Source organism: Pipistrellus hanaki (genome assembly GCF_964339955.1).
Source record: "Pipistrellus hanaki genome assembly, chromosome: 8".
In the NCBI taxonomy this organism is placed as follows: domain Eukaryota; kingdom Metazoa; phylum Chordata; class Mammalia; order Chiroptera; family Vespertilionidae; genus Pipistrellus; species Pipistrellus hanaki.
The window spans coordinates 30,880,852-30,894,146 of NC_140510.1; the positions used below are offsets into that span (position 1 = coordinate 30,880,852).

A 13,295-nucleotide genomic window follows, 5' to 3' on the forward strand; every position below is an offset into this window, starting at 1 on the left:
CTGGCCGATGGTCCCACCAACCCTGGGTAGAGCTGACTGCAGCTCCTTGAAAACACACAAAGTCTGCTCAGCCTAAGGAAGGCCCAGCGGAAGCACTTACATCACTGGCAATGTCTCTAGAGGCCTTTGCAGCCTTTATTGAGATGGCATCCGGCCTCAAGTCATATCCTTTCTTCTTTTCTTCTTCCCAACCAGCTTTGTACAGTTTCTAAATGATCAAATAGAAAAAAAGAAAGAAAGAAAAGAAAAACATCAGCATCTTTTCATTTGGGTTAGAACGGGGATCCTGATTTCTGGCATGTAAAAGACAGACATTCCACAAGCATTAGCTCACTTCTCCTCTCCTACTTTTGTGTTCATCTACTTACATCACTCATGGTGATTTGGTTCATTTTGGAGAGCAGAATGTCTGGCGTATCGGGCATGACGTGAATGGTGGTCTTGTCTTTGTTCCATTTCTCAATGTAGCGCCTCTGCAACGAGAAGGGCAGGCACGTGACTGAACAGCAGGACCAGTGTGTGGGAGGGAAAGAGACTCACAGCTCCATGGGGAAGAGCTTAACTCTGATGTTGGGAAATGGGTGAGAGAGCAGGAGGGGCTGATGAGACTAGGCACATGCTGAGGACAAAAATGATCACACAAGGAAGTCCTTTTCCTCTGAAACAACAAATACCATCTTGCCTCAACCTCACATGATGTAGGTTTTGTAGTTCTGTCCCGCCCTCAGCATGGTGTTGACAGCCCCAGAGTCAGTATAACTGAGAATCTCTAGACATGACATAAGTTACAGAATGCCCCTCCTACCACCGCCACCACCAGGACCATCAGAAAGATTAAAATGCAGACAGAGATCATAGAGGCAGTGCCAGGCTCAGGGGCATGAGCACTAGGAGGGTTCTGGGCTGAGGCCAGCAGGTGAGTTCTTACCTTATCCATAGTCAGTTTGTTATTCTTGTTAAGTTCTTGCTCCATTGTGTCCATGGAGTACGTGAACTTCAGCTTCTCAGGGTGCTGGCGGTACTTCTTCTCGCTAAGAATCTCTCCTGCTTTCTTTGCCTTCTCCACTTCTAGGGAGTCTATCGGGACCCAGCCAATCCCTTTCATCCAGTTGGTGAAGTCGGATTTGTATAGATTCTTCACAACATAAAAGGAAAATTTGAATTTAGAAAGGAGTCAGGGCATGGGTTTCTCTGGCTAGCTGATTCAATTATTCTCAAAAAGAAGGAAAAAGAGGAGTTGGGGGAGAATAACAGGCTTTTTATTCCCTGTTATCTTCTGGAAAACAATTGATTATAAAAGCTATTAAATTCATGGTGGTTTCTAACAGGAAATCCTGACCCAATAATTCCTTTAAAAATTTAAGTTTCTTGGGGTGAAAGTGAACAGAACTTTGCACTAGAAAACATATTATATAATTCTCATTTGTATTTATTTTTTAAGGATACATCATATATTGGGTCTATTTAGAACATCCAAAGTTCTAAAATATGTATATAATAACCCCCAAAGGAAGCTACATATAGTTCATCTGAGAAAACCCAAATTCTGGAGAGGACCTCTAATTATAGAGAGTCTAGCCAGGTTTAGGGTGGAGTGAGCGGAATTGCCTATTTCTTGTTCTTCCCCCCTGTCAACTAGAAGTGAATAATTCCATGCCAACAATCTGTTGATTGTTACATACATCACTTTGAATCTGCATCGCGTTCTTGGAATGCTCCACGTTCATGGCGTCGGGCAGCAGAGTGTAGTTGTGGTAGGGCTGTCTGTAGTTGGTGTTGGTAGCAACCTCCTGAGATTTCTTGGCCGCCGTCACACTGAACATATCCAAGGGCGTGTGGTACCGGGTCTTGCTGGCTTCGTAGCCCTTTCTGTACTCACGATCTGACTGCATTTTGGCTACATTCATGTAGTGAACCAGTTTAGGATCATCCTGAAGGCTACGAAATCCAATCTGCTTGCCTTTGGCTTTCTCGTGGGCCTCTTTATATTTGAACTATATGAAATAGAAGGGCAGACAGAAGTTTGACAGGGTATAATGTAGGAAATACTAAAGTATTAAACTGAGTTTACCTAACAAATTAAGCAATAGCTGAATCCATTCTGAATCTAGTGTTTGAGCATTGTTAAATAAACAACTAGCAAAGAATTTCTAATGGATGGTCTTGAAATGTGCTCTGAAGATAATCAAGAATGGAATAATTTGTAGTTTATATCCAGGTTATTCATAAATAGATTCTTTGAATATTCTCAAAGGTTCCTGAAAATTTTACTTATGAAGGATTTGGTAGAGAGAGGAAGGGAGAGGGGAAGAGAGAAACATTGATGAGAGAGAACATCGATCTCCTGCTTCCTACATGCCCTACAGGAAATTGAGCCTGAAAGTGAGGCATGTGCCCTGACTGGGAATTGAACTGGTGATCTCTTGGTGCACGGGTTGACACTCAACCACTGAGCCACACTGGATGGTGTATTTTTTTATTATATGTTTCAAGTGTTACTTTGCATTATCTTATAAAGTCTTTGCGTAATTCTGAGTAAATTTCTGCAATGCTCTTATACAAATTAGTGTATTGGACTATAAATGATAGAGTTTTTACTATATCTATGTATTATATTAATTCATATAAAATTATAACTTAATTTGTTAAAATGAATTCATTATATAACTAAAATCCTCTCGTTTTATTTTTATTTTTTTTATTTATTTTTTAACGATTTATTTTTATTTTATTTTTTTAAATGAACATTTTATTGATTTTGTACAGAGAGGAAGGGAGAGAGATAGAGAGTTAGAAACATCGATGAGAGAGAGTCATCGATCAGTTGCCTCTTGCACACCCCCTACTGGGGATATGCCCGCAACCAAGGTACATGCCCTTGACCGGAATCGAACCCGGGACCCTTCAGTCCCCAAGCCGACGCTCTATCCACTGAGCCAAACCGGTCCCGGCTAAAATCCTCTCGTTTTAATCTATAATTCTTCCTGTGTTTTTATATTTCATCAATTTTTGTGTGGAAATTATAGTATTTAAAAATTATATTCTTGCCCTGACCTGTTTTCTCAGTGATTAGAGCATTGGCCCTCATACCAAATGGTCACAGGTTCAATTCCAGTCAAGGGTACACACCTCAGTTACAGTTGGTCCCCAGCCCTGATCAGTCATGGCAGGTAAGGGAGGCAACCAATTAATTCTCTCTCTCTCCCTCCCTTCCACTCTCTCTAAAAATCAATAGAAAAAAATATCCTCAGATAAGGATTTAAAAAATAAAATAAAAATTGTATTCTTTTAAAACACTTGGAGACATTTCCAATTTAGTGACATTTTAGTATACAAAAGCTTTTTTCCTTGACAAAATAAAAATCAGTTTTCAACTTCATAACAATGACAGTTCCAAATATTTTACGGTTTTAAAAAATAATTTTCTTATTTGTAACAACTGTATTGAGTTTTTAAATATTTTAAAGTGGAGCAGTATAAAAGAATCATTGTTACTTAGGATACTAGAAAAGTATTTTAATATCATAACTTTTTTATTTTGCTTCTAATGTAGATCATATAGCCTCCATATGAAGATTTTGAAAATAAAGAGAAAGTTTATTGCTTTCAAATTAGACTTACATCACTAGCAATGTTTCTTGAACTTTTTGCAGCAACAATTGGAATAGCATCTGTTCTCAAATCATAGCCTTTAGCGAGGGTTTTCTTCCAGTCTGCTTTATAATAAGCCTTGGAGGAAAGACACATTATTTTATTATTTAACAAAATTAAAAGAATGATACAAGATGCCAAAATCTTTCTTATAAAACACGTCATACTTTACACCTTTCTATTGAGATAATTTGTGGAGTTAGGGCTGTTAGTTCATCTTTTATATATCTGTCAGAGCCTTTTAAAAAACATCAGCAACTACACAGTATGATCTCAACTGCTTTAAAAATGCTTATGATGGCGTAACAAAGCAACTGAAATGTAACACTTTAAAAGTGGAATAACATATTTAAAATTTTTCATAATTTTTTATATTTCCAATTTTTCTATAATAAGCATGTAATACTTTGTTTCCTTGTACTTTTTAATAATAAAGCATTTTAATTTACAGAAATGCATTTAATACTAAAATTAAAATTTCAGATGTAGTAGCATCCAGTTTTAATTGACCTTCATGTTTAAATATTACTTATAACAGCAGAGAAAAATTCTAAGTAAACCAAAAGCATAGAAATTAGCACCAAAAAAATGTTTATTTGGAGGTACTAGAGAGCCTAAAAATTAGGCTCTTTTAAGAAATCAACACTTTTCTTCAGGTTTGATTATGTTTTTAAATTAGAATTTATCAACAAACAAACAAAAGGAAACAATTCATAAGAGGAAATTTAAACATTACCTCCAATTAGGTATCTAGATTCTAGACTACCTGAGAGAGATGATTATTACATACAAAAAAGAGTTTCTAAAGAAAATGATAAACTTTTTCAGAAGTTTTAACAAATAACTGAAACAAAAGTTAAATAAAGCAAAATTAACCTTACTACAGACGATGCACTACTGTATTTTTCTATCTTGTCTATTCAATTTCGTTCTATTTTTTTTTTTTTAATGGAACACAACCTACTAGATTGGTTTTACAACTAACTAATGAATCATAGCCCACAGTTTGGAAAAGTCTGCATTAAATGAAATGTTATGGTAGCCTCTAGTTTCATATTCTGTGATAGGAGTCTGATCTGAGGACTGTTGATTGGCTCCTGCACATGGAGGGTGATCTGCGGACTGCTGATTGGCTCCTGTACACGGAGGGCAAGGAGGGACTGAAGAAAGAGGCAGGCCACTCCAGATTGGTAGGTGCAAGTTAATAAGCAAGGGAGCTTACGTATGAGGTCTGTCTTTGGTGGCCTCATAGATCTCTGCTCCTATGGCCAGAATCTTAAACATTTATAGGGACTCTAATAGGGTTTTTAGCACTCATTCCATCCAGGTGGTCTCAACAACACATTGCTCTCTCAAGGCTGTGCCCTTGCCAATGGCTCCCATTGTGGAAACAGGCAGACCGTACATTCCCTGGGTCAGGGGAGGGGGTGAACAGCCTGCAGTTGCCCGGGGCCAGCTAAGGGCCAACTGGCAGTCACATCTTCTCTGTGACCTCCTCTAACAGAAACTCAATAGGGTTCCACTCGGTTTATTCCCCTTAAAATTCTAAGTTCTACAGTTACCCAGAACTGGAAAGGAAAGGCCCCCATTAGCAATGTTAGACTATCACCAGGAGAAATACTCACATCGCTCATGTTGAGGGCGTTGACCTTGGCTTGAATAAACTGTGGCAATTCAGGGTCTATGGTGTACTTGTGCTTCAGTTTCTCCCCCTCCACCTTGTAGTTCAACTGAAAACAAAGGAGGCAGCATGCAAAGGTCATTAGCTGACAAAATGTAGGTTTCCTTCAGCACATCCTCCCTTAAAAAGCAAGACTGTCACTGGTGTTTTTTCCATATGGAGGCCTACCCGGGAGATATTGTGGGTTAAGTTTCAGACCACTGCCATCAAGTGAGTATCACAGTAAAGTGAGTCACATGAGTTTTCTGGTTTCCCAGTGAACATAAAAGTTATATGTACCCTATACTATAGTTTAGTAAGTGTGCAATAGCACTATGTCTAAAAACAAAACAAAACAAAACAATGTTTATACCTTAATTGAAAAAGACTTTTATTGCTAAAAAAAAAAAAAAAAAAAATGCTAATCATCATCTGAGTCTTCAGTGACTCATAATCTTTTTGCTGGTGGAGGGTATTACCTTCCATTTGTAGAAAACATAGTATCTCTGAAGCATAAAAAAAGTACAATAAAATGAGGTATGGTTATATAAGGAAAATACCTAAACTATCATACAGAGGGGTTATTTGTAGTGTAGCCATAGGCTCATTTCACCAATAATTACTGGACAGCGCTGTGGGCCAGGTAGGGTGGTAGGTTCTGTGTTTAAAGGGTTGAACAGGGCAGACCTGTATTTTTGGAGCTTAGAGACCAGTAGAAGAGACAGAGAATAAACACATGAATTACAAGATAAGAGTTAGAATTTATGATGTGTTGTAAATAAAATAACTTTAGGAAAGGAAGAAGGGTGGTCAGCAAAGGCTCTCTAAGGAGGTAATATTTATGCCCAAATTTGAAGATAAGGGAGGGGTCCAGGCATAAGAAGAGCCTTCAGGGCCCTGAGTCTGGGAAGGGCGTGGCCTGAGAGGCACTGAAAGCAGCCCTGAGTTACTGGGCTGGAGTGGCCGAGGATGGCCAGAGGTCAGACAGGTTGGGGAGCAGGGCCTCCCAGACAAATTAATGTGTTTAGATTTTATTTTCAGTTCAAGAAGTTACTAAGGGGTTTTGAGTATAAGAGAGATGTGATTTGAGCTTAGATGGTCTCTCTGGTTGTAGTGTGTGCCTTGGGCATGGAGTCCAGATACCAGAGGACTGTAGTTGTCCCCAAGGAGATGGGGAGCAGGAACTCGGTTGGTGGCGGCTGAAAGACAGCACGGCCAAGAGGAATTTAGGAGACTGATTCAGCAGAGGGGTTGAGTGTGGTGTTCACACAATGGTGAAGGCATCAGTGGTGAAGCCAGGTTTCTGGCGTGGGTAAGGAGGAAGATATTGATGGAATTTATTGACGTGGAAGATAATTACCGAGAGCACAGTTTTCCCAGCTAACTGGAAAACAGTGAGAAGTAACACCTCGGTTAGTACAAAAGAAATCAGAGAGTCTCCATTGATTTTAGCACTGAAATAGAATTAATCTTGAAACATCCATGGTAGGGTGGGGGCAGGGACTGGCCTGAGAAATGAAATCCACAGATAAGCCTCAAATCTGAGCCAAGCAACGCATTCACCACCTCCCAATATCTGGGGCTCAAAACAGTCTTCCCTTCTTTGCCTTTTACTTTATGCCCCTCTTTCCGGTGGAGATCTTTTAAGAGATCTGAGATTGCCAAATGAGGGGAAGCACTGAGTACTGCAAGTAGCCTCTGACTAAGACGAAGGGTCCAGCGAGACCTGGGCTCAGAGAGGAGACTTGATGCTGAAAGCAAACTGCTTATCTCCTTCCCAGAGGCCTCTCTTGCCTCTCACAACATCCAGCTATTGTGCCCAGGGATGAGGACATTATTATCCCCTTTCCCTGTGAAGCTAAGTAGAACTGTTGCAAATCAGAATAAAATAGTTTGGTTTGCAATTCAGACCGAGTGACATATAATAATACTAAGTTCATTCCATATGTCTAATGAATAGCACAGACTCTCCACTTTGGGAAAATAAAGCAGAATGGAAGTCTCCTTCTCCCCTCCCAGTGCTACCTATGTTCAAGTTCCTAGGTGCTTCAAAAAGTACAACCTTTTCATCAGACCTCTGAAAGCCGCTGATCTGCTAGCACAGATGCCGTCTCACGTATAGAATTAAGAAGGATGTGGAGTGGCTTATCAGGGGGTTATTCATCCACAAACCCTCTGAAGGGAAACCACTTACATCACTCAGCTGCTTTGTGTTGTGCTGAGCCAGAACCATGCCCATGGAATCAGGCACACTTGTGAATTTGATGGTATCTGGGTGCTGTCGATACTTCCTCTCATTTAATGCCTCGCCGGCTTTCTTGGCCTTCTCCACCTCCAGGGAACCAATAGGGATCCATCCAATGCCCTTGAAGAAGGTGTTATAGTCGTCCTTGTACACATTCTGTAAAAGAGCAAGCTCGTATGAGGAGATGTCCCAGAGAACAGTCCAGCACTGGTTCTGACATCCGCAATCCTCTGCCGGGGAAATGAATGGCAACCTTTTCAACACGCTCCCATCTGCAGTGGAAGCCAAGCCTATGTCTCACAGAGCTTCTCACCCAGAATTTGGTAATAAGAAACAGCGGTGCTGTTGTTTGAGGGCATTATACAACGCAGAGAGAATCTGGGCCACATATTTCCAGGGCTACTGCTGAAAAAAAATATTGTTTCTTTTGACAATAAATCGGCCTTTCCTTTTGATTTCACTGAAAACTCCACAACTTTGAATTTCACCCACACCGTCCACCTAGGCTCTCCCTGACCTCAGCTGGGGAGACATTTCCATTGAGCCACAATAAATGAACACCATTCCTTCCCTTCACAGAGGACGATTCTTATAGACATCTGGATCCTGCGGAAGGAAAAGCCCTGAATATTAAACACCTCCCTCTGCAGCTCCCTGGGAATCAATGCTGCAATCACAAAGCCTTCCTGGCTCATTTGAGATGACTCATCACACAGATTTACATGCATGAGAGTGTGACCTTGAGTTAAAAAAAAAAAAAAGTAAAAAAATAACTTGGCTGAATTCAGAAAGAATAAAGAATGCTCCTGTTTTGCCTTATTCGTATCACCACTGAAGCAAGCACCCCGGGAGCCACCATTTCCTCTTGCTGAGGATTAAGGTGGCTTATCTACTTAGTGGAATATGGCTTTTTCTCTGACCCAGAAGTTAACAAAGGCAATGTCAATGGTGACAGTAGGAGTGCAGAAAGCCGGCAAAAGCATAGCTTGTCCACTATGCCTTTGTTACCCTTCAATAATGACTATTTATTTTAAGTTACATTACCCCAACCCCCAATATCTTCTTGTATTGTGAAGTCTAGTAAAGTAGGAAGAAAGGATTATCCCTTAAGTAACAGCTTCTCTGGGTCTGCTCTGTTCTACATACTCACATCACTTTGAATTTGATTTGCATTCCTGGTGTGCTGGACACTCATGGCATCAGGTAGGTATGTGTAATGATGGATCGGTTGTTTATAATTGACGTTGGTCACAACATCCTGGGCCATCTTTGCGGCTGTGATGCTAACCATGTCCCCAGGGGTATGGTAACTGGTTTTGGTGTTCTCATAGTTCTTCCTGTATTCACGATCGGACTGCAGCTTGGCTACATTCATGTAATGGACCAGCTTGGGATCATCCTGGAGGCTTCTAAAACCCACATGCTTTCCCTTGGCCTTCTCATAAGCTTCCTTGTATTTGTACTGCAGAGGCAGAAGTTGGTTAGTAAAGACCGAGACAATGATGCTAGTATGTATAGCAATTCTATTCACACACAAAAGCTCTCAGAACATTGTGACTTTCTGGAAGATTGTACAAAAATGCAAACCATATCCCCCTCCCGCCCCCCCCCACACACACACACACTCCCCAGAAAGTTCAGAGTGACAGCATTTATTTCCATCACTTCTGTGCTACAGTGGGTGTCAGGATACACTCAGGACCAGTTTATTTTCTTTGTTATCAATCCTACAGATGACTTGCATTTAGATCTTTACTTAAAGCCAACTGAATTTTCACACTTACAATTTCCAAATGTAAGACCCGTATCTCTTGGTTTTCCAGCAATGTGAATTCACCAAATCCATCGTATTATTGCACATCACAGATTATTAGAAATTATTGAGAAAACCTCCCATTCTCTGTTCCAATTGGCCTAATAGGTGCACAACAGGTGCAGAAGAAACTCTAAAGATTCTACATGTGAAATGTTTGCACTCGGATCAGCTTGCGGTGGGGTAGGAAATCATTACTGTGATTTTTGTCTCAGGCTGACCTAAACAAAAAACAAAAAACCTCTTCTTTCTAGGGAGCATCAATTTAGATGCTGCACGGGTAAGGAGCTGGGTCTTCACCCACCCAGTCCTCAGCAGCTCCTCTCCCAGCGCACTGCTGAAGCAGCTAAGATGAGGGCGGGAACCATTGTGAGCTTTCTGCATGAGTAGATATCTAAAAGCTGTGCTGTCCAAAATCTCTCCCTGCTCGGATCGCCAATGTGGTGTAGACTTAGCTATGCTGTATGTAACAGGTCAAAACCTCAATTTCCACATAAAAGAATCCAAATCCACCTCAACTCTGCAGATATGCAGCTTCTGCTGTTTAAGTACCGATTTATCAACAGGAGTTTGGCAGGCAAAAGGATTGTCAAAGTAATCTCTAGGCATGTTAGGAGCAGCTCTGTGCAAGTGCTTACAAAAAAAAGAAGATAATGTCATGCTTTATACTTTCACTTCCTCCTTAACCAAGAAATGCATTTCACAGTGATATGCACATCTTTGAGGAGCTGTTTTCAGTAGCAGCCCTACAAGAAAAAGCTCTAGAATTCTTACTCCCAACTCTCCCATGGCCTGCACACATGTGTGGCTTCTTTCTTCTCTCCTCAAACCAAGATTGTAGCCTCTGGAATGGTGTGTGACAGTGAAGTGTATGGGGCAAGGGTTGGGGGTGGAGATGGGGGTATGCTTTGTGAAAATGTTCTTCAATTATGGGAAGAAGAATAAGTGTCTGCTGTTTCTGTTATAGGTAAAATGGGCATCAATTACATAATTCAAAATTATATTCTAGAGAAGTGGTTCTTTCCCCCATTGGATTTGTAAAATGGTGATTGCCAGCAGGGAGAGGCTGGGGGGAAGCAGAAGAAGGTAAAGGGGGAATAAATGGTGATGGAAGGCACTTGACCTTGGGGTGGCGAACACTCAATACAGTGTACAGACGATGTATTGTGGAACGGTGCACCTGAAACCTGTATAATTTTGTTAACCAGTATCACCCTAATGAATTCAATACAAAAAAATAAAAATAAAATCTGCACATTTTATGGAACATCTTTTCGATCGTCTTAATGCAATTATAATGCAGGCAGGCACCTGAGTGTAATGTGTTAGTGTCAGTCAGGATGTTCTCACTGAAAATAAATGCGGGCTGTCAGGGAAGGTGTCAGGGGGGAGGTAATTGGGGGTATGAATCAGGAAGAAAGCCGCTGTCAGGCTTATGACAGCTCTACCAAGTGGGGTCAACTGAAAAGAATTGAAAAACATGGAAAAGTGACAGTTTCTCAAAACAACATTTTGTGGAGAATTTGAATGTCATGAATTCAACGTTTTGTTTTCAATGTGACACCATTTAAACAAGCGCGCATCTGTTTACTTCTTCAAAAGGCAATCACCCAGGTTTCACCCAGAACGTGTACTCACATCACTGGCAATGTTTCTTGACGCTTTGGCTGCAGTGATGGGAATGGCGTCTCCCAGCACATTGTTGCCCTTGGCGATTAGGTCATGCCAGTCCCGTTTGTAACAGACCTGGGGCAGAAGAAGAAACGGGATGTCAGCATGCTGTGTATTCATCCGTTGAAGTGATTCCTCAGCAGCTGGAATTGTTTTATCCCTCTGCAGAAGGAAACTAAAAGAAACTCCTAGAACAGTGGTCGGCAAACTCATTAGTCAACAGAGCCAAATATCAACAGTACAACGATTGAAATTTCTTTGGAGAGCCCAATTTTTTAAACTTAAACTTCTTCTAACACCACTTCTTCAAAACAGACTCGCCCAGGCCATGGTATTTTGTGGAAGAGCCACACTCAAGGGGCCAAAGAGCCGCATGTGGCTCGTGAGCCACAGTTTGCCGACCACGGTCCTAGAGCAAAACATCACATTTTATATAGCATAGATTTGCTGGTCTCTGCACTAATTATTCACCCACATCTGGTTTGGGCACATATTGAAGAGAGATATGAGAAAATGGAGTGGGTCCAATTTGTGGATCTAATGAAGGTTCTGGAGACCAAGGTATGTGAGGACCAGCTGGAGAAAATGAAGTTGTTCAGTCTTGTGAAAAGGTCAAGGGAAGATCTAGTGGTAAGATCTAGCAATTTTAGGATTGTTGTTTAAAAAAAGAAAAAGGATTTTCTTTATTCTTACTTCTTTGGAAGGTAATAACCTCCTCCACATGCAAAAATTAGAAAAACTAATTGGAGGTTTAGAGAACTAGATGTTAAGTTCTACATAAAGAAGAACTTATGGTGACTGTCAGGGGAAGGAGGGGTAGTAGAAGAGGATACGGGGGGGGGGGAATGGTGATGGAAGGAGACTTGACTTGGAATGGTGAACACACAATAACAAATACAGAAACCTATATAATTTTATTAACCAATATCACCCCAATAAATTCAATATGAGAGAGAGAGAGAAAGAGAGAGAAAGAGAAAGAGAGAGAGAGACAGCTGTCCTACACTTTAAAAGGCCAACTCATAGGTACAGAGCCATCATCATGGGCTAAGTTTCAATGGGGGCCATGTGGAAAATTGACCTAAGTAATTGTCAAGGCCCCGTCATACCTTAAAATTCTATTATTTTATCACCAGTTCTGTATTTCACACCCCATCGAAAACCCTACTTACATCACTTATGTTGTAAGCATTGCACTTGGCCTGTAGAAACTGAGGAAGATCAGCACTCATCGTGTATTTATGTTTCACATCTTCTCCTTTAGCTTTGTATAAGATCTGCAACACACAGGCACAAAATCAAGGTGCATCACAAATAGCACAAAAAGGGAAATGCATTAGTTGCATGCTTAAAGGAGTTATACCTAGCACAATCCCCACCATTTCTATTGTGCAAAAGTATCAAAGGCATTTTCCTGTTTTTAAGAAACTCAAGCATCTTGTTGTCTTTAGGAAGAGCCAACAACTCGGTGTATTATAATAGAGAAAAAAAATCCTTAAGAGAATAGAAATAATTTACTGCCAAAGATAATGAAAAATAGGTTCAAATGTGAAACTCTAACATGAATTACACCAAAGCCAGAAAAGTTCATCCTTTGTTAGTGGAGCTAATAGCTCTTAAAGTCTTGTGTTGTTTTGGTTTGGGTTTGTTATTTTTAGAGAGAAAATGATGGTTAGAATGTCTTTCACTTCTGCTTAAAACTTTCCAATTATAATTGCATAAGTAAAAGCATATAATAATTTCTTCATTAAATGAAGTTGCTTATACATAAATCCAGTGTACTCAAAAGATTTACCATTCCAGATTTACCCTAGCTTGTCATTTTAAAGACATCTGTAGACATCATATTATATCCTCCTCTTGGTGATAGAAATGAAGGAAATTGCTTAATTTTTAAAACTAAACCAGAACAGGAATCACAAGTAGATTTTCAATCTCTCCATTATTATTTATCATAAATATCTCCATTTCCCAGGCATGTCTATGTGGAACTTCATATGTAAACTGGTGTATATGTATCACAAGTAAAGTCTGAGATGGCTGATAGCTAAGTGAATCCTCAAATACTAATAAATTCTTCTAAGAATCCCAGAGCTATCCATATTTCCTCAGTAACTGTAGAAACCATTTCTAAGCATTCATATAATCTCATCAATTCTACTTTCTAAACATCGCCTTTCCCATCCCTACTGCCTTCAAGTCCGAGTAAGCCTTCTGTTGGGTATCTGTAACAGCTTTCAAATTCATCTTCTTTT

General features: G+C 40.2%; 1 protein-coding gene across 19 annotated transcripts in view; it reads right to left on the reverse strand.

The window, feature by feature from the left end:
- Window positions 1–13,295, reverse strand: part of NEB (nebulin) — a 181,156-nt gene that overhangs the window by 126,895 nt on the left and 40,966 nt on the right. For all 19 annotated transcript variants that reach the window (XM_084892858.1, XM_084892857.1, XM_084892856.1 and 16 more), the window contains exons 28-37: window positions 12,213–12,317; window positions 11,008–11,115; window positions 8,707–9,018; window positions 7,506–7,712; window positions 5,277–5,381; window positions 3,622–3,729; window positions 1,683–1,994; window positions 929–1,135; window positions 369–473; window positions 101–208 (exon numbers count right to left, since the gene is read on the reverse strand). In XM_084892858.1, the coding sequence (XP_084748984.1) occupies window positions 101–208; window positions 369–473; window positions 929–1,135; window positions 1,683–1,994; window positions 3,622–3,729; window positions 5,277–5,381; window positions 7,506–7,712; window positions 8,707–9,018; window positions 11,008–11,115; window positions 12,213–12,317 (1,677 nt within the window). The remainder of the gene's footprint in view (window positions 1–100; window positions 209–368; window positions 474–928; window positions 1,136–1,682; window positions 1,995–3,621; window positions 3,730–5,276; window positions 5,382–7,505; window positions 7,713–8,706; window positions 9,019–11,007; window positions 11,116–12,212; window positions 12,318–13,295) is intronic.